This window comes from Anabrus simplex, chromosome 7 (assembly GCF_040414725.1).
Source record: "Anabrus simplex isolate iqAnaSimp1 chromosome 7, ASM4041472v1, whole genome shotgun sequence".
In the NCBI taxonomy this organism is placed as follows: domain Eukaryota; kingdom Metazoa; phylum Arthropoda; class Insecta; order Orthoptera; family Tettigoniidae; genus Anabrus; species Anabrus simplex.
The window spans coordinates 64,275,001-64,297,601 of record NC_090271.1 but is presented as its reverse complement, the minus strand read 5'-3'; the positions used below and the strand labels follow the sequence as shown (position 1 = coordinate 64,297,601).

General features: G+C 41.2%; 1 protein-coding gene across 1 annotated transcript in view; it reads right to left on the bottom strand.

The window, feature by feature from the left end:
• LOC136877696 (cilia- and flagella-associated protein 91-like) overlaps positions 1-22,601 on the bottom strand; it is a 156,895-nt gene that overhangs the window by 69,031 nt on the left and 65,263 nt on the right. The window contains exon 10 of the mRNA XM_067151908.2: positions 21,969-22,115. Coding sequence (XP_067008009.2) covers positions 21,969-22,115 — 147 coding nt within the window. The remainder of the gene's footprint in view (positions 1-21,968; positions 22,116-22,601) is intronic.

Sequence of the window (22,601 nt, the reverse complement as noted above, 5' to 3'; positions counted from 1 at the left end):
CCATTATCAGGGTTATGCTATCATTTTTTGTTGATTCCAGAATGTTTTTACAAGCCTTCATAGAATCTTTCCACATCAGTGCCATTCTTTTTTATCTGCTGTTGGAGCATGTACTTGCTGCTGGGACTAGGGGCCACTATTTCATTAACTCTCTCCATAACAATATCAGTGGGATATATCAGTGGTAGAATGTCGGCCTCCGTATCCCAAGATAGTGGGTTCAAACCTGGCAGAGGAAATTGGATATTTGAAGGGTGGAAAGAATGTCATTCAGCATTCCATGTCATATGATGTTGGCATATAAAAGATCTCTGGTAACACATTTGGTGTTTACCAGACAAAATTCATTAAAACTCAGCCATAGATGCCCAAGAGAGATATGATGAGGTCATAGGTTGTTGTTGATTATTATTATTATTATTATTATTATTATTATTATTATTATTATTATTATTATTATTATTATTATTATTATTATTATTATTGTACCGGGCGGTACACCTCCACGCCGCTAATTCAAACTTTGCGCCAGTTGAAAATCCTCTGCTGGAGGAAGTCCGAACTTTATCTAATGTATTAATTTTCAAGTTACCCAGAAGATGTCACTACTTGGAAATTTTGAAGTTTCTGAACTGGGTCGTTTTCGACGTATTTTTGTTTTGCTTGTAGTAAGAAGCGTGAACTTTCTCTTCTAGAGGACACTACTGAAGAACTACTATACTGCACCCTAGTGCAAAGTGAAAGAACTGTTTTTTGGAGAAATTTTTATTTCAAAAGTTTGTTTCTTGTTAAATTTCTTTCTGGTATTGTTTAAGTTGGCTGTATACCCCTTTCTTTCTCCTTGTTTTGAATTTAGCCAATCCTGAATTTCTTTAATTAATTTATGACCAATAAGGTGTTTCTTCTTCAAATTGGATATGCTGCTTAACCCTAACCAATAAATGATTGTGGGCGGGTGTTTTCTTTCCTGAAACGCCTCGAACTTTCCGCGAGAGTATATAAACTGCTGATTTTAGGGTCTCTGCGCCACTTCTGTACCATCTTTCAGTGTGTAAAGTACATAGCAGGGGGCGGGAAGTGCCTCTTTCTTTGGACAGCTGTTCAACAACCAGGTAATGGCCGTATAATAACTTCTTTTCTTGCTAGCTCAGCAGTTTAACTCTCGGGGCGGGTCCGAAGCTTTTCCACCATGTAACCTTTCCCTAAAATGTAAAGACTCTTAGTATCTATTCTCTTGTATGCTACATATTGGGATAGAGAGTGCTTAACCCTCTCGAGCTCCCACTCATATTGTTTTGAGGTGAACTTACCTTTTCACAACCAATTCTTCTTTAACGTAATGTAAATTGTTTCCTTCTAAAGTCACCTCGTTAGTATGGGATTAGCCCTTGCATTTGTGGCCTAGAGCCAGATTAGGTTTTAAAACAAAATGTATTAGGAGTGCAGTTCGCCTCCTCTCACATTGGTATTTTAGAGGCCATGTAATTATCCTTTTCTCGCTTAATAGGCCTCAGTAGGTTGGGTATTTTACCCCTGTGTTTACGTCCTTAGAGGACAGCTTGAAGGTCGAGTTAGGTGTGGCCTTTTGATAGGCTTAAAACTTTGAGAGCGGATCGCTCTTTTGAAATTTGTTTCTGCGTGCCTCTAGGAGGTCTTACTGTGTAATTTGGAGCAAGTGCTCCTGGGCATGATTGGGGTTTTCTGCCCCTTTGTTAAACCTTATGTACATGTAAGCTTGGGCTAACTGCTCAAGAATTGTGAGTTCGGGGCTCGAAGCCCAAAGCCTGTAAATACTGTTGTTGCTCTTTTGTTGCCTTGCTACTCTGTACCTTCCATGCTTGTTATTTCTTGATTTTGAAAAGAGAATATAACCTTGTTAAATTTTACATTAACTTTAATTTCGTAGTTTGAGACCCGTTCACCCCCCGCACCTTCTTTCACCTCTACCTACCACAAAAATACGGTAACAAGTGGTAGCAGAGCGTGGTTGAATGGGTCTCAATTTAGCCCCTTTTGACGGCTAAACATTGCTTTGATCCGAACTCTAACAATTTTCTCAGTTGCTGGAATTTTTTGATTTTTCCTGTTTCAAAATTGTTCTGTCATCATGCCCGGCCCTCGCGATGTTCTCCATCTTAACTATTTGCGCAAGGAGGAGTTGATCTATGAATTGACTATTAGAAATGTGCAATCTGGAGGCACGGTTGCGGTAGACACAAACAAGCTTAGAGAGTCCCTTGATTTGCCCATTTCCATCGCCACTTTGGGAGAGAAAGAAATTGACGACTCTCTTTCCACGATCATCGAGAATATTACTGGGCTAGCATCTGTAGTTAGTTTTTTTGACGAAAATGATCCTTCTCCTAATCAAATTAAGCGTGTGCAAGCCAGGCTATTTCATTTTTCAAATAGAGTTAACGATCTGTTGTCTCTGAAGTTGAATGACGTTCAGAGGAAGGAAGCTAGTACGGTGCTTGAAAATATTTCTGAATTATCTAGTAAGGTCACTCAATTGTTAACTGGGGAAGTTCCTCCCAAAACTGATCAACCCGCTACGGTGAATGTAGGTAGCGGGGAAGAGCCTCCTACGGGAGAAGTCAATAGGAAAACCGTTGGAGCTCAAACTATCTCTGCCCCATTGGACAACGAGTCTGAACGCCGTACGTCGTTGAATAATGTACGTTCTGAACTAACTTCTTTGCCACTGAAACCTTTACCTACTATGTCACCTGGGTTCAGCAGCTTGCCTCATCCATTAGCAATGTTGCTCAGAGGTATCTCTAAGTTTTCTGTTAATACCACCAGTGAAGTTATTTCATTCTTAAGGTTTTTAGTTGAATTTCAGGATCATGCCCTTGTTTTTTCTCTTTCTCCGTGTCAAATTTTACAGATAATTTATCCTTATGCAATTGGTATTCTCTCAGATAAAATAGTAAGAGCCATTGCCGAACAGTCATCTATTGAAGATTTTCATGCACATCTGCTCGCGCGAGGTCTTCTCTGATCCAGAAGTACTATTATCGAGTACAGAGATTGGATGAAAATCTGGCTGATTTCATACAAGACATTAAGTTCTATACTAGGGTGTTTGCTCTTCACTTCCCTGAGGATCAGATTGTACAAGCTATTGTGGAAGGCATTTCACCATCTTATAGGTCATATTTGTGTTTCGCGGCGTGCCCGCAAACCTTCTCTGAACTTGAAGCATTGGCTGTCTCAGCGGAAGGAGTTAGATACGCCGATTCCATGCGTGTCGCGAAAGAACCCCTTCCTTCGTTTAGTAATACTCGGCCTCCACCTCGCCGACCAGTCACACCCCGTAAATGTTATGCTTGCGGGTCGCCTGACCATCTTCGCAATAAATGTCCATTGGTCAAAACTAGTAGGGCAAATAATGGAGCTGGTTCATCACAAGGCTGTTTTAAATGTGGGGCTTTCTCACATATCGCCAAGAATTGCCCAAATTCGAATAGCACCCCCTCCTGCTCAACCTCTGGTGCAAATTCCACCAATGCCAATAATAAAAAGTGACTAGTGGCTTCGGCTGAGTCGACTAATCCATCTTTCCGAGGCTCAGCCCCTGGTAAACAGATCGAAAATTTAGGGAATGTTCAATCTGCAAATCCATCTTTTGAATGCCCCAAAGAGTGTCTTAGGATTGCTGCGGATACCCCCGCACCGGTCCCCTTTCTCAAAATTGAGTTAAATAATGAGCTTATAACAGCTCTATTAGATTCAGGCAGTGTTTGTTCTATTAATTTGGCTGAATGGTATGCAAAATCGAAATCTGTTTGTAAACTTCCTGACTATTGTTCCTCTTCGATCCAATATGTTTCGGCTAATTCATCTCCATTAGAAATTCTAGGTTCTTTACAGGTCAAAATTCGTATTTTTAAATTTACATGGAAAATCAAATTGTTTGTGGCTAAGCACTTGTCTTGCCCCATCATATTGGGAGCTGACTTCATTTCTCACACTGGTCTTGTGCTCGATCTTCAGAGTAAGTCATGCACATTCAAATTTGCTTCCAATTGTAAAATCCCCTTGTTAAAATGTAATTCTGCATCATGTTCATCTCTTTCGCCTACCCAGGATGAGATGTTGTTAGACCTTAGACATCTACCTGAGGAGCAGGCTGATAATATTCGTAAGTTGTGTCAGTCGTTTCCAGAGGTGTTCTCTGATACTCTTGGTGTTACTGACCTTATTGAATACAAAATTGAGGTCACGGATTCGATTCCTGTCCGTTTTCCACCTTATAGGCTATCTCCACCAAAAATGAAGGCTCTGAAAGAAATTATCGATCAGATGTTGAAGGATGGTATTATTAGGCCCTCTAAGTCGGCGTATTCTTCGCCTATTTTTCTAGTCCCGAAACCCCAAGGGGGCTTCAGGCCTGTCATTGATTACATTGATTATAGGGCTCTCAATCGGAAGGTGGTGTTACAATCTGTGCCCCTTCCTGACCTTCATTCTTGTTTTTCGTGGTTTCGTAAGGCCAAGTTCTTTACTATCTTGGACTTGAATCAGGCCTATAATCAAATTCCCCTAGCGGAAGAGTCTAAACATCTTACAGCGTTTGCCACGGATTGGAATTTGTATGAATACAACCGCGTGCCTTTCGGGCTCCCCACGGGAGCAGCTGTACTCACTAGGCTGCTAGATAGGGCCTTCTCCGACATCAAATTTGAGTACTTGTATCACTACTTGGATGATGTCGTCGTATTTTCGGAGACCTTTGAAGAACATCTAGATCATCTGCGAGAAGTTCTCAAGCGCCTGCGTAAGGCTGGGTTAACTGTTAAATTGTCCAAGGTTGCCTTCGCTAAACCCTCCATGTCATTCCTAGGGCATATTGTGTCACCTGATGGTGTGGCAGTCGATCTTTCTAGAACACAGGCCATCCGTGATTTTAAACCTCCCAAGGACATTAAAGGTATCGCCAGGTTCATTGGTATGGTGAATTACTTCAGGAAGTTTATTCCTAACTTCGCTAATAGAGCGGCGCCCTTAAACCTTCTTCGTAGAAAAGGCATCAAATTCGAGTGGGGACCTTCTCAACAAGCCGCTTTTGAAGATCTTAAATTAGCTCTCTGTAATGCCCCTGTCCTTGCTATGCCTGATTTCTCAAAGAAATTCATCGTCCAAACTGACGCGTCGTCGTCAGCAGTAGCAGCAGTCCTTCTTCAAGAGACTGAATTAGGAAGGCGACCCATCGCCTATGCATCTAGGACTCTATCGGCTCAAGAAGCCAAGTATTCCATCTATGAGCTCGAAGGTTTGGCAGTCTTATTTGCCTTAGAAAAGTTCCGTCTCTATCTGGAACATGTCAAATTCGACCTGGAGACAGATAATCAAGCCTTAAGCTGGGTCTTAGGTAGGCCGCGTCGTACTGGTCGTATAGCCCGTTGGGCCATCCGTATTTCTGCCTTCCAATTCGATGTCAGGCATATCAGAGGGACCAAAAATGTTGTTGCCGATGGACTCAGCGGTATGTTTTCCAACGACGTCGAGACCCATGAACCGGTCGACACTTCATCACCTCCCGAGTCCATACTATCTGATGTTAATGCCATCTTAACAGATGCTCCCATGCTCTTTAGGGATATCGAGAAATACCAACGTGAAGATCCAACGCTGGCTCCGATAATGGAAACCCTTTCTTCTGGGGAACATGTTGTCCCTTATGTACTGAGGAATGGTGTTCTATGTTGCCCTTCGAGGCATGATAAGATGATGAAGGTTGTCGTTCCAGCTGTTCATGTGCCTATGATCTTCAAGTACTATCATGAGACCCCATTAGGGGGGCATCTTGGAATCTTTAAAACTCGTGAAAAGATTCGTGAAAGGTTCATCGGGAAGGGTATGGACGGTGAAATCCGTGAACTAGTAAAAGCTTGTAAATCTTGTTTGCTTAGTAAACCCACCATGTCCACCAAGGTAGGCCTTTTGTCTTCGCATCAGGCTTCGCGCCCCATGGAACGTCTGTATATTGATTATGTAGGACCCTTCCCCCAGTCAAAGGGAAATGCCAACAAGTTCATCTTTGTATGCGTAGATGGTTTTACAAGATTTTCCTGGTTATTTCCGACTAAGCTGGCTACCGCTCAGTCCACCATTACTTGTCTAAATTCTATCTTTGCTTCTTTTGGTTCGTGTCAATATATTGTGTCTGATAATGCTAAGGCGTTCACATCAAATCTTTTTCGTAAATTCTGTTTTGACTTGTCCATCTCTCATGTGACGACTTCTGCTTATTACCCTCAACCATCTCTGGCTGAACGGGTTAATCGTAATCTCAGGTCTGCGCTTATTGCCTATCATCATGAAGATCATTCTAGGTGGGACACGTCCCTGCATTGGTTAGCTTTTGCTTTGAATTCGGCGGTTCATGAATCTCACAAGTTTACCCCAGCTTCGTTGATGTTCAAGTTCATTCCCAACACGCTGCTCTCGAACCTCTGGTCTCTGAGTGACATTCTACCCGAGACAATAGATCCGGATAATATTAAAGATCTTTGGAAGAAAGCTAAAGCCAATCTTAAGGTGTCTCATGAAAAGGTTAGGGAAAGATATGATCGTGGACAGAGACCCACCAATTTGAAGGTAGGTGACCAGGTGATGGTCAAGAATTTTGTTCCCGCGGGCAAGCTTGCCCCCAGATTTCATGGGCTGTGTATTATTCTCAATTTCCTTACTCCCGTTACCTTATTATTAAGTAATCCAGCCACCGAGAGGATATTTAGGGTTCACCTGTCCCAGGTGAAACCGGTGTGATTTTTGTGTTAACTTGCTTCATATAATTTGAAAGGAATATGAAGGTTATATTTTTTTTTTTTTTGAAGGTTTTCACCTTTAAGGCCTTTCGCCCTTGGAATCTGTTTACTTTGTCTGTAACCATTGATTGTAAACCTTCCCCGATTAATTAAACTGCCATCCTGTCCTTGCCACGGCCATTACCACGCTCCCGTCTCCTGCTCCCCAACACACAGTGGCTTAGAGGAATGAAATAAATATCTCCACGCCGCTGGCCACTCATCTCCTCCACTGAGACTGTACCCTAAAAATCATTCTGGTCAAACAAAATTCTGCCGCCGAGCTTTAATGTTTCAGTGCCCCCGCAGCAGCGCGGCGCCGTACCGTTCCTGAGGCAGGGTATGGGCCCGCCCTTCCCCAGTGAGGCCAACCTGTGTACGGCGAGCCGGAGCCCTCCTCCCGGCCAAGGCTGATGTGCGGCACACGATCTGCTACCGGCCCGCAGCCTGTATATGTTCACCGCGGGCGCGGCGTGCTTCAACACCTCTACTCCTCTCATAGTGCGGGCGAGCGGTATCTCAGGGTACTTGAGGGGTCCGAGCGGCCTCCTATGGACATAAGCTGCAGCGGCCGGTCTGGCCATCCAATTTAATCAACTACATGGACATTTACTATCAGCAATTACTACACTTGGGAATTCTACTGCAATATTTGGTGGACTTTGAAAATTTTTCTTCACTTTCAAGTATTAAAAGTTTTTCTTCTGAATTCAATTCCTACAAACATAAAGACATTACTTCAACGGTTACTACAAGAATTTTGAAACTGGATCAAAACAAATTTAGAAAATTTTTATAAATGCTTCTGCAATTAATCTCCATATCAACATCATAACTTGGACCTTATTTTCAAACAAATTTCATGTGTCACCCCTGGAGGGACTTTTGGGGGGGGGGGGGGGAGGTCTGTACCGGGCGGTACACCTCCACGCCGCTAATTCAAACTTTGCGCCAGTTGAAAATCCTCTGCTGGAGGAAGTCCGAACTTTATCTAATGTATTAATTTTCAAGTTACCCAGAAGATGTCACTACTTGGAAATTTTGAAGTTTCTGAACTGGGTCGTTTTCGACGTATTTTTGTTTTGCTTGTAGTAAGAAGCGTGAACTTTCTCTTCTAGAGGACACTACTGAAGAACTACTATACTGCACCCTAGTGCAAAGTGAAAGAACTGTTTTTTGGAGAAATTTTTATTTCAAAAGTTTGTTTCTTGTTAAATTTCTTTCTGGTATTGTTTAAGTTGGCTGTATACCCCTTTCTTTCCCCTTGTTTTGAATTTAGCCAATCCCGAATTTCTTTAATTAATTTATGACCAATAAGGTGTTTCTTCTTCAAATTGGATATGCTGCTTAACCCTAACCAATAAATGATTGTGGGCGGGTGTTTTCTTTCCTGAAACGCCTCGAACTTTCCGCGAGAGTATATAAACTGCTGATTTTAGGGTCTCTGCGCCACTTCTGTACCATCTTTCAGTGTGTAAAGTACATAGCAGGGGGCGGGAAGTGCCTCTTTCTTCGGACAGCTGTTCAACAACCAGGTAATGGCCGTATAATAACTTCTTTTCTTGCTAGCTCAGCAGTTTAACTCTCGGGGCGGGTCCGAAGCTTTTCCACCATGTAACCTTTCCCTAAAATGTAAAGACTCTTAGTATCTATTCTCTTGTATGCTACATATTGGGATAGAGAGTGCTTAACCCTCTCGAGCTCCCACTCATATTGTTTTGAGGTGAACTTACCTTTTCACAACCAATTCTTCTTTAACGTAATGTAAATTGTTTCCTTCTAAAGTCACCTCGTTAGTATGGGATTAGCCCTTGCATTTGTGGCCTAGAGCCAGATTAGGTTTTAAAACAAAATGTATTAGGAGTGCAGTTCGCCTCCTCTCACATTGGTATTTTAGAGGCCATGTAATTATCCTTTTCTCGCTTAATAGGCCTCAGTAGGTTGGGTATTTTACCCCTGTGTTTACGTCCTTAGAGGACAGCTTGAAGGTCGAGTTAGGTGTGGCCTTTTGATAGGCTTAAAACTTTGAGAGCGGATCGCTCTTTTGAAATTTGTTTCTGCGTGCCTCTAGGAGGTCTTACTGTGTAATTTGGAGCAAGTGCTCCTGGGCATGATTGGGGTTTTCTGCCCCTTTGTTAAACCTTATGTACATGTAAGCTTGGGCTAACTGCTCAAGAATTGTGAGTTCGGGGCTCGAAGCCCAAAGCCTGTAAATACTGTTGTTGCTCTTTTGTTGCCTTGCTACTCTGTACCTTCCATGCTTGTTATTTCTTGATTTTGAAAAGAGAATATAACCTTGTTAAATTTTACATTAACTTTAATTTCGTAGTTTGAGACCCGTTCACCCCCATAACTTCTTTCACCTCTACCTACCACAAAAATACGGTAACAATTATTATTATTATTATTATTATTATTATTATTATTATTATTATTATTATTATTATTTGTTGAGAATATTTATATATATCCATATGACTCTGGCTGAGCCACCATCAGGTAGCGCCACCTACACACTATGTTTTCTTTGTCCATTCTGACACATCACAGTTGTAACCTCCACGTTTATTGTTTTCACTGCATCCATCCTGTGATTTACGTATGTAATAAACAGTGTTATTTTAATATAAACCGTGCTGATCTTATTACTTTCCGAAACATCGTGCCTTTTCAACAGGTTATGGGCCCAGGATGCGTGTTTGGAAAGTGATTAAATGTGTAGTGATAAAATACACTGAAAAATAGACGCGTGAAAATATTGTGTCGCGCACGGTTGGCGAGGTTGAGTTAAACATTTAGCCAAGTAACTTCTGCAAAGAGATAGTGTGTGAAGATGAACACTCCAAGTATGGTGCGCATCGAGACGCTGTCAAAGGACAACTTTGACACGTGGAAAATTCACATGAAGGTTGTGTTAGTAAAATATCGTACGTGGACGTACATAGCTGGGATAAAGGTTAAACCTGAACCGGTCAGCAAGGACACGGCCGCTATTACAGAATGGGAAGAACATGACAGTGAAGCAATGTCAGATATCATCTTGGCGATTCAACCCTCAGAATTGAAACAGGTAAAAGATTGTGTCACTTCGCGCGAACTGTGGCTAAAACTAGAGTCGATTTACCAATCGAAGGGGCCAGCGCGGAAAGCAACATTATTAAAGCCGATCGTGTTTCAAAGAATGAGTGAAGATGGGGATGTACGCGATCATTTGCAGAGATTTTTCAATGCCGTAGACAAGCTAAGTGGTATGGACATTGCAATCAACGATGATTTGTTATCCATATTACTTCTCCATAGCTTGCCAGTGAGTTTCGAATACTTTCAGTGCGCGATAGAATATCGCAACAAACTTCTGAAGCCCGAGGTATTACGCATAAAAATTGTCGAAGGAAGTGACATAAGGAGCAGTGATCAAAACAACATGATGCAAAACTGTATGACTGTTGAACGAAAATACAAGAACAAGAATTATAGAAAGCCCACAAGCAAAGTCGATAAAGGCGAAAAAGGAGTATCCACATCTCTTCGTTGCTATCATTGTAAAAAGATAGGTCATGAGGTGAAGGAGTGCAAATCGAGTAAAAATGATCATGATAATGCTCACAAGGCTGAAGAAAGTACCTCGCTATATATTACATCAGAACTGAACTCGTGCAAGTTCGTGACGGACCGCAACGCATATACAGTGTGGTGCCTCGACAGCGGCTGTACATTGCACATGTGTAAAAATCTGGACTAATTTTCACAAGTAGAATCCAATGTTTCTGATGATTAAAAGTTAGCGAACAGCTCTACAATGAAAATAAGTGCAAAAGGTGTAGTGACAATGTCAATGAACGTTGATGGTTGTGATAAAAGTTTCAACCTATGCGATACATTATACGTACCTGATCTGCATAATAAACTACTCTCAGTCGGCAAGATCGTAGACAGGGATCACCGCATAGTGTTTGACAAAACATCCGCTCGAGTTACAGATGCAAATGATAGTACCTTATTCATTGCACATAGAAAAGACAGACTTTATTACGTTAATGGGTCGTACGCCGAAGAACGGGGAAAAATTGCCCGAGAAGATACGCGAAAAGGGTCTATTATGGACTGGCACATTTGATTAGGGCATCTAAACATAACAGATCTACGTCAGGCAGTGAAGAATAAAAGAATAGAGGGAATCGAAGTCATCGACACTGAAGAGGATTTTGAATGTGAGATCTGTTTCCAAGGAAAGATGACACGTACCCCTTTTCCGAAGAAGTCAGATGCAAGAATGGAACCAAGGGAATTGATTCATTCCTATATTTGTGGCCCAGTGAGGGTATCCTCGAATGGAAACGTGCGTTACTTCATCACATTTGTCGATGATGCGACTGGATGGTGCGAAGTGAAGTTTCTTCGTCAGAAAAATGAAAACATTAATGAGTTTTAGGACTTCAGAAAACGTCTGGAAACATAGAAAAACACGAAGATAAAGATTTTGCAGTCTGATAACGGTATAGAGTATGTGAATTCCCACTGTTGAAAAGCTGCGGGATCCTACGATGCCTGACGATTCCGCGTAACCTGGAACAAAATGGAGTAGCAGAAAGGAAAAACCGTACACTCGTCGAGATGGCCAGATGTTTATTAATGCAGTCCAGACTTCCTCCTTCTTTCTGGTCAGAGGCTGTTTCAACAGCGAATTACATTAGAAACAGATGTCCTACGAGTAAACTGGGTGGACAAACTCCTTACGAAGCCTGGTCTGGAAAGGTTCCAAATGTTTGTAAATTTGAAAAATTTGGATGTGAAACCTACTGCCTAAATCGATCGCCGAACGTAGGAAAATTTGACCCTCAGGGAGAAAAGGGCATATTCCTCGAATATGCGGAACAGTCCAAAGGTTTCAGAATTTGGATACCACAGGAACGAAAAGTGGAAATCTCACGTGATATCAAGTTTTTGAAAGGAGACAGAAAAAAGCAAAAATACGACCTTGATATTTTTCCAAGTCAGCACCCAAATGTAGAGCACTTTGATGAAGATCATCCCAGGATAGAGCCTGAGAAGGTTGATCCTTTCATTAATGTAAACATAACTCCTAGAGACACAGAATGTACAGAAAGCACCAAAGATCCAGATAGTTCTGAAGAAGAATTTCTTGGTTTTGAAAATGAACCAGAAATACGACAATCTCGACATGCTCCAGGAAGACCAAAAATGATCCGTTCGGGAACACGAGGCGGACTTCGAAAGCTTTACCAGGAACACAATGGAGGACAAACTGATTCGGTATGTCTGGCTGAGGTTCCAATTCAGATGGCATTTTCAGGTCCAGATAAAAATGAGTGGATGCTGGCGATGACAGATGAATTTGTCTCTATTCTAAGAAACAAGACGTGGGATCTTGTAGACCGCCCAAAAAATAGGACGACAATTGGAAGTCGTGTAGTCCTTAGGAATAAGTACGGAGCAAATGGTGAGATCACAAGAAGGAAGGCTAGAGTCATGGCCAGGGGGTTTTCCCAGAGGGCAGGTATAGATTATACTGAAACATTCACACCATTAGCACGACTCAGCTCAATACGAATTGCTATTGCGCTCGCTGCTCATCATGGAATGTATGTCCAACAATTCGATGTGGCAACTGCATACTTAAATGGAATTGTTGAACAGGAAATCTTTATGGAAGTATCAAACTACACCAGGGAAATACTCAAATTCATTGTAGATGGAAGTAATGTAACATCCGAGATCATAGCTGAAGCCAAGAGGATGCTGAAGATGTTGAGCAAGGATTGTGTGTGCCGTATTAAAAAGGCTTGAAGCAAGCTGGCCGCTGTTAGCACCAACGCTTGAACGAGCAACTACTAAAGCTTGGTGTCAAACCAACATCCGGCGATTCAAGCGTCTATGTGAAGGGTTCAGATGCTGATGCTCTCCTCATCATAGTTCATGTTGATGACATTTTAGTTTTGTCACGGAACTCGAGAGAAATTGACAAGGTCCACAAATTTCTACAAAAGTCGTTTGAGGTCAAAGACCTGGGAGACATTAAGTACTGTCTCGGGATTGAGTTTTCTCGAGATGAATCCGGTATCACCTTGAAACAGAAAGATTATGTTATGGACATCTTAGATCGCTTTCAAATGTCTGATTGCAAGTCCGTAGCCACACCAATTGAAGATGGAATTAAACTGTCAAGATCAAATACTTGGTCCAAGGATGATGGCGAGGGGCCCCCCTACAGAGAGCTCATAGGTGCTCTTATGTATTTATCAACCACAACACGTACAGACATATCTCATGCAGTGAGTGTTTTGAGCCAATGCAATGATTCTTTTGGCAAAGAACACTGGCAATCAGCAAAGAGGGTAATGAGGTACCTGAAGGGTTCCTCTGATGTGGGAATCACTTTGGAAGAGATACCAGTAATTTAAATGGCTATGTAGATGCTGATTCGGCTGCATGCATCAACGATCGCAGGTCATACACTGGCTTTGCCTTCACAATGTATGGCAGAGTCGTATCTTGGGAATCCAGGAAACAACGGACAGTGGCATTATCCTCAACAGGGGCTGAATATATGGCCTTGAGTGAGGCTTCAAAAGAGGCAGTGCACTTACTATGATTAGCAAGGGAGATAAGCATTAACAGCGTGTCGACTGCACAGCTATATAATGACAACATTGGAGCTCAGAAGCTTGCTGGAAATCCTGTTTTCCACTCTCGGACTAAGCACATTGATGTGCAACATCACTTTGTATGAGAGGTTCTTTCATCTGGGGACATTCACCTTGAATACTTGTCAACTGAGAAGATGCCTGTGGATATATTAACCAAGGGACTACCAAAGGATAAGCACTGGAAGTGTTTAAAGAGTCTGGGTGTCAGAAGACTGAAATGTTGAAGCTGGTTCAGCCTTCGAGAGAGGGTTTTGAGAATATTTATATATAAATTCATATGACTCTGGCTGAGCCACCATCAAGTAGCACCACCTACACACTACATTTTCTTTGTCCATTCTGACATGTCACAATTGCAATCTCCATGTCTATTGTTTTCACTGCATCCATCCTGTGATTTACGTATGTAATAAATAGTGTCATTTTAACATAAACCGTGCTGATCTTATTACTTTCCGAAACATCATGCCTTTTCAACATTATTATTATTATTATTATTATTATTATTATTATTATTATTATTATTATTATTATTATTATTATTATTATTATTAATATTATTATTATTATTATTATTATTGGACATGAAAGAACGTGTGAACTTCACAGCTACAAGATAGCTCAAGAAAGCGGGTTTATATTGTGAAGGTACTTACTGAAACATGCTAATATGGTTATTTTAAGCTCCATTACATGGTAGATGTGTTTGTTTACAACTGAAACGACAGAATATTCAGTGAAATATTGAAAAGTTTGCGGTGAAATAATCTTGTTGTGAGCAGCCATCTTGGCAAAGATCAAAATCACATAGAAGTAGCACTGCAGTAGATAGACGATCGTTTTCTAGTGTAAGCGCTCCCAGCGCCCACTCACGACATCATCCCCTTGGCTCAAGACACGGCCAACTAGATTCCCTGGTTCCCTCACTGGCATGATGGCAGAAGCAGAGATTCATTGTGATACAGTGGAGCTCCCTGGAGTATCAAGGGAAAGCATCCACAATGGCTGAAATGGTAGGAGTATTGACCTAAATCTGATTGATGATATCAGTCAGCAAATAATGGAGAATCAGTATAAAGAAGAGGTGCATCTTGAGACTGCAAGATCACTGTTGAAGAGCATCATGGCTATTCCTCTTAAGAACCTAAAAACAGAAATAAAGAATGGCCTCATGCACATCTTCTTCTTGAATTCAATAAAACAATTGAAAACAGGAAGATATTCAGTAATTCTCTGAGAGATGCCCTCAGATGAGATGGTGATGTAAAGGCTTTAATCCCCCGAACTACAGTGGAGATTCGAGACATGGATGGAGTCACTACCACTGCAGATGTCAAGGAAGCTGTAAGACAAGATTCTGGCAATCACCATGGAGAGCTGAAAATATCGGTCTCGAAACCAAACACCTGGGGACAGAAACTTGCCATCTTCGAAACCAAAGATGAGGATGCTCAGAAACTACTGGAAGCAGGAAAAATTAAGATAGGATGGCTATACTGTATAGTACGTGCTAGAACCATGTTACCTCACTGCTTTCATTGCCTATCATATGGACACCTGGCAAGAAACTGCACACCGGGCGAGTTGGCCATGCGCGTAGAGGCGCGCGGCTGTGAGCTTGCATCCGGGAGATAGTAGGTTCGAATCCCACTATCGGCAGCCCTGAAAATGGTTTTCCGTGGTTTCCCATTTTCACACCAGCCAAATGCTGGGGCTGTACCTTAATTAAGGCCACGGCCGCTTCCTTCCAACTCCTAGGCCTTTCCTATCCCATCGTCGCCATAAGACCTATCTGTGTCGGCGCGACGTAAAGCCCCTAGCAAAAAAAAAAAAAAAAAAAAAAAAAGAAACTGCACTGTAAGCTCTGTTTTAAGTGTGGAGAATCTGGTCACAAGGCAGTGGACTGTAAAAAGAATAATCTGCGATGCATGCTTTGTACAGACAAGGGTGTCAATGAAGCTAAACAAAATCATGTTCCTGGATTGAAAGCATGTGCAATATTTTGTGAAGCTCTGGAAAAGGCCAAAAATCACAGTAAATGATGCGAATCCTTCAAGCAATCATGCACAGGAGTCAAACAGCTAACGACCTTATGACACAGCCGATTTATAAGATGGAAGTAGACATCATTATTATTAGCGAACCATATCAAGAGAGGGACCATTCAGGGTGGTTTGTGGATAACCTCGGAACAATTGCAATTTGGATACCAGATCTAGGAGAAGTCCCAGTAACACAGCATGGACGCGAAGACGGTTTTGTTTGGGTACAGACTGGGGGAATCACTATCGTAAGCTGTTATTTTACGCCAAATGAATCTGTTTCCAACTTTCAGATGAAACTTGATGGCCTCGAGGATGTAATACGCAGAATGGAAAACAGACTAGTGGTCGCCGGTGACGTAAATGCTCAAGCGTTGGAATGGGGCATGCCACAAATAGACTCCAGAGGACAGCGTATAATGGAGATGGCATCCAGAATGGGTTTGGTGGTCAACAACATTGGAAATGTACCAACATATCGATTGCATCCGGGAGATAGTGGGTTCGAATCCTACTGTCGGCAGCCCTGAAGATGGTTTTCTGTGGTGTTCCCCATTTTCACACCAGGCAAATGCTGGGGCTGTACCTTAATTAAGGCCACGGCCGCTTCCTTCCCACTCCTAGCCCTTTCCTATCCCATTGTCGCCATAAGACCTGTCTGTGTCGGTGCGACGTAAAGTCACTAGCAAAAAAAGAAATTCAGTGGCCAGAATGCCAGGGAACAATACCGGATGTAACCTTCTCATCGGAGGGTATCGCGCCTAAGATTACTGAGTGGCAAATGATCAAGAACTATACGGGAAGTGATCATCAATATATCATCTTTTGACTGCTCCAAGAATCTCCTCAAGAAAGAAACATCTTACGCAGGCCAGCATGGTGGAACATAGCCGGTATCGACAAAGAAAAGTTCATTGATGTAATACGGAATTGAATGGAGAACATAACAGAAAAATGTTTCGCTCGTAGAGGGAAAGAAGCAGCTGGTGTATGTGTTGAACTCACCATGCAGGTAATCCATCAAGCATGCAACGCCTCAATGTCCCAAAGGATATCACGAAATAGCAAGCGCCCAGCGTACTGGTGGACCTAAGCGATTGCTGAACTGAGAAGGAATTGTCTGCGACTTCAACACAGGGCTCAGAGGATGAGAGGCAGTCCAGAGAATACCTCACTCACAGCGAAGTACAGGTCAGCGAAGAAGGAGCTTCGTAATATAATTAGAAAAAGTAAAGCTGATAAATGGTGGGCACTAGCTAAAGAAGTAGAAGATGATCCATGGGGACTAGGTTACAAGATTGTAATGAAGAAACTCGGGACATTTTCAACCCCGAGTGCGGATCCGCAAACTATTAAACAAATTGTGGGTACACTATTCCCAGACCATCCAGAGAGGATTGAGTATGACGATGAAAAATAACTGGATGATATACCCCTCTTCACAGTAGAGGAGCTGAATAGAGCTATCAGCTCTCTTAGAAACAAGAAAACTCCAGGACCAGATGGTATACCTACAGAAGTGCTAAAGATAATATCAGAACTCTGTCCAGAATTGTTGCTGAATATTGCCTGCAAGCAGGTGTTTTTCGTCCCCAATGGAAAATGGCCCATTTGGTTTTGATCAGCAAAGGAAAACTTGGTGGTTATAGACCTTTATGTATGCTGGACACAGCTGGAAAAGGCCTGGAGAAACTTTTGCAGCCCAGAATCCTCTCAGTTCAACTAGCAGGGGATCTATCTGTTCATCAACATGGATTTCCGAGAGGACACTCGACGCTAGATGCAGTGTGGGAGGTGGTGAATACAGCAGAAAGAGCACAAACGGGCAACCATCGTTCCCGTAAATTGACACTTCTTGTGACCCTGGACGTGAAGAATGCCTTCAATACAGCAAGGTGGAGCGACATGTTGGTAGCCCTTGAAGAAACTTTCAAGCTACTACAATATCTTATGCGCATAATGAGAGATTACCTCAAAGATCGCACTCTGCTGTATGATAGGGAAGATGAACAAAAGACAAAACATCTGACAGCTGGTGCAGCGCAGGGATCGATCCTTGGTGCAGATCTTTGGAACATAATGTATGATGACTTGTTACGTTTGGAGATGCCAGAGGACACGAAGCTCGTGGGCTACACTGACGATGTGGCCGCCTTGATAGTGGCTCGTAATGTTGAAATGGTTCAAATCAAATTGAACCAGGTGATGCAGTGCATAAAAGAATGGATGATGAGCCACAGTCTAACACTAGCCGAACACAAAACGGAGATAGTTCTTCTGACGAGGAAAAGGATCGAAACTCTTGTACCAATGACTGTTGGAGAATTAGTGATTGAAACATCTGCGAGCACAAAATATCTAGGAGTGACCCTTGACTCCAAGCTCACATTCTGGAATCATATTCACAGAGAGCGACAGATAAGGCAGTAAAATACATGACTGCACTTAGCAGACTGATGGGAAATATTAAAGGTCCGAAATCCAGTAAACGTCTACTCATGTCGACGGTTCAGTCAGTGCTCCTGTATGGCTCTGAAATCTGAGCTGAATCCTTGAGATTTGCTTGGTATCGGAGAAGGATAGCTGCTGTACAACGGAGAGCAGCTTTACGTATTGCATGTGCATACTGCACGGTTTCCAAACCTGCAATCCTCACAGTGGCAGCAATAGCCCCAATAGACCTACTTGCATTGGAGCGACATGAAATTTGGCATACCTAAGGAGAGCTGGGAAAGAAATGTGCAAAGAAGCATGCTTTTAATCAATGGATGAGGCGATGGCAACTCAGATTGGAAAGTGAACCTCGGGGTAAATGGACAAGCGACTGATACCACACTTGGATATCTGGGTTGAAAGGGTCCATGGTGAAGTAAATTACTATATCATGCAGTTTCTAACAGGACATGGATATTTTCGGAAATTCCTGCATAAAGTGGGCAGAGCGAGTGACGCAGCATGCATATACTGTGATGACATTGACGACGTATTTCTCACCTTCTTTGTGTGCGGCCATTGGATGATACAGTGAAGATGTGTGGAAACTGAACTAGGATAATTGACAACAGATAATATTATTTCGGCGATGCTACGAAACCAGGAATCCTGGGATCGCGTGGCAGTATATATGGAGGATGTCCTTTGTCAGAAGAAGAAGGATTTGGAAGGATACAAACATTCATAAAGGAGAAATGAAGAAAGAAGAAGTCTGAAAGACAAAGCACGATATCACCCTGAAGTAATGCGAGAGCGGTTCTGGAGTGATGACACATATCGTGGGAAAAGAGTGTGTGGTTTTTAGTGGGTAAGAATCCCACACACTCATAAAAGATATTATTATTATTATTATTATTATTATTATTATTATTATTATTATTATTATTATTATTATTATTATTATTATTATTATTATTATTATAATAAAAAGTTAGAACAACCAGAAATAAGACACCTTAATCCTCCACATCTCAAACTAAACAACAAGAACACTCAGCATTTTAATTCATATTACAGAGATTCAACATCATGCTACTCTCTATGGAAAATTACAGTCGTGACCTACATATCCCAAAGTATCTGACAAAATTTAAATGGCTACTTCAACACAAAATTGAAAACAACAAATTATACCGAACATCCAAAACAAGGAGACACACATTACAGGAATGATTCTAAATAAACACAACTTCTCTAAAAATTCAGACAATTAAGATACAAGACAGCATTCAGAACAAAGCCCTTAACCAAATACTATTCAGATTCAGCATCCGACATAGATGATTATAATTTAAAACCAGGTGTTCACAAACTCTAATATACAGTAGAGTTGTGGAAGCCCCCAATTTTACATTTACAAAGTAACTACAATTAAAAAACAAGGAATACAAAATATTAGGTTTATTTTCCAGGTTGAACTGTGTTGTTGTTTTCTGTACATTATGTACAATTTGCCGACGTCTCAAATACATTGTAGTATTATTTGTCAAGGCGACTGAAATACCCCTACTCGATCCGAGGTAATCAGTCTCCCAGGCAGCAATCACACTACAAGGGCGTAGTTCCGGGAACCCGGAACGTGTTATGTTGGTGAAACAAAACGTCTGATCTCCACCCACCTAAAAGAACATATCCATCACACCAAGAACCAAAACACAGATATTTCAGTGGTAGCCAAGCATTCCTACAAAACAAGGCACGGAATATCATTTGACAAAACCAAGATCCTAGCAGATATCCCTTGGAATCTGGAAAGGAAAATCCGCAAGGCTATCGAAATCAAGAGACATCTGAACAATATGAATTTAGAAGAAGGATATAAAATCAGTAATACTTGGATGCCTATCATTCATAGTTCAAGACATACAGACCACAACATAAACACGTAGGCCGAACCTCCAATTACATAATGGCGCGGGCAAGCCCCACTACCTGGCTGTGACACATACCTTCCAGAATTCTCATGGCGGGCCGATGACCTCGATGTTAGGCTCCTTTAAACAGCAAGCAAGCAAGAATTCTCACGAGAGAGCCAGGAGGCTTACGTCAGCCAGAAAGGCTAGGATATAAAAGACCAAGGTCAGGAACCACCCTTGTAGTGTAATTGCTTCCTGGGAGACTGATTATCTCGGATCGAGTAGGGGTTCTTCAGTCGCCTTGACAAAGAATACTGCAATGTATTTGAAACATCGGCAAACTGTACATAACGTACAGAAAACAACAACACCGTTCAACCTGGAAAATAAACTAAATAATTCTACACACCGTGGAAGCTTCAACTCTAGGAATATAAAATATATTGCAGTATTCAAATATAATAAAGAATCTGCAATTGTCAACGAGGACAGGAATATGTAGACACATCTGAACAATATGAATTTAGAAGAAGGATATAAAATCAGTAATTCTTGGATGTCCTAGAAAGCACCAACTTTCTCAACGAACAGCCACAAACCATATCATATGCCCATATCACCACATCATGATTTCTAACTGGACATTCACCTTTAGCAGCAATGCAGATATTGATGAGCTCAAATGTATAAATATTGTTTGTTTATTACGTACTGGTTCTGTGTGTATAGATGAAACTGTTTTTCGTGTAATTGTACATATTTGTGAATAACCAAATTGTAACAATGTATCCTCATGCCATACGAAATATATATATATATATGATTTCTAACCATAACAAGTGTTCCTGTCCCAGGAGTCATTTGCTGAGGATGGCCATTCAAAAACCAGCACTCCAATGAGATAATTTATTTACCATTAAAAGCAGCAGTGAAGTATGAACCATTCTTTGTTAGTTGTCAGCCGATGCTCATATCAAAGTTTATGCTTCTTGCCTGCAGTTCCATCATAATTCATTGGTCCACTCGATGGAGATGGCGCTGATGGCTTATCAGACCAATTCTTGCATAAAACACATGGCTATATACGTTGCATCCGATGGAAGGTGTGGGAGGGCCGTAGTATTGTTTGGCGTAGTTTCTTTCTCTGGTGGGTTTTCTCGTCCTTTCTTCAATGTTCCTGCTCAAACTGTACAACTGTAGCTGAGAAGGTAGCACACCAACAAGTGCAATCTACTGCAAGAGTATGCCAAGTATTTGGGTTTATATCTACTCTTCTCATGTTCTGTTTAAATTAATTTTTACATTGCTTCAGAGGAGCACCACGAGTCCTCTTGCCAGTGCTGCGTTAACCGTTCATGATTTTCTGAGGGAGTCTGCTGTCACTCATATGATGGACACGGCCTGCCCATCCAAGCTCATGACCAATGATGATGGCTTCTGTACTGTTTAATTGTGCTTTCTTGTGAGCCACAAAATTAGTTATATAGTCATCCCAATTGATATTCATGATGGACCTAAGTTTTTGTTGGTGAAAGTGTACCAGTTTCTTGATGTGCTGACGGTATAGGGTCCAGGTTTCACACGCATAGAATAACGAAGAGATAACAACAGCTTGGTACACCGTAATGTTTGTGCTTTGTTAGTAATAAATCAAATAAAGAAGTTTTTAAATGTACAGACAAGTTCTTAGAACATGCATGGGCATTTACTGGTACACAAACCACAAGTAGATCTTGACCTCCTTGCAAACACCAAGAGATGACATTGCAAGAAGTCAGTGTATATTAGTCCAATTTTAGTGAAATGGCAAACTGCAAATGCAATTAAAAGTGAAATCTTGTAATTTATTATTTGTTTACTGTAGTCTAAAATGCACACAAACTGTTATCAGTATTTGTCTAAGAATCAATAACTGCCAATGCACTCATTTTCTGTTTCTGCCTCCATCTACCACTTCATTTCAAATTATGTGGCATTTGCTGGCCTTGTGGGTTGCTTACCAAGCTGTTCAGAGTTTGCCCATACATATATTAAAAGATTCACTATTTACAACAATTTACATAATATTATAATATCTTCAAACATATATCATACCTCAAACTTCTCAACTGCTCTTTTTCTCTGCTGAAGCATTAGTACCACTCTCTCCTCATTATGTGCATCTATGCCTGACTGTATGAGAGCATGTGTACTCTTGAGTTCTTCTATAAGCTCTCGGCACTTATCTCGCTCTCTGAACATCTAAAAAAAAAAAAAATGCACATAAAGTTGCTAACTTTGAAAGTTGTTCTTTGAATACATGACATATCTTAGACAATTGGTTTCATTACACTATATCTGTATCTTTATAAAGATAAATACAAGTACGTACAACTTACACATCAAATTTCATTATCCCACCTCTAACAAATGAAGACAGTTATGTCAAATTATAGGAAAACATTTTTGTTTAAGTAAAACATAACTGAAAATTAAATAAAATTCTTTGCATCATATTTGAGGATTTATTAATATTACTGAACTAATTTCACAATTTCTATTATTATTCTTTTGTTATATTGTTTTGCTGATAATTATATTCAAGAAAAATATTCTCTGCATTGGAGATGATGTAGAAAGTGTGTCTAGATTAGTTTGTTCTGATGTGGCATGACCCTTAAAGTGCAGCAAACAAACTTCAACATTTAATATTATCAACTTGATACCTTATTAATGGATGCATAACTA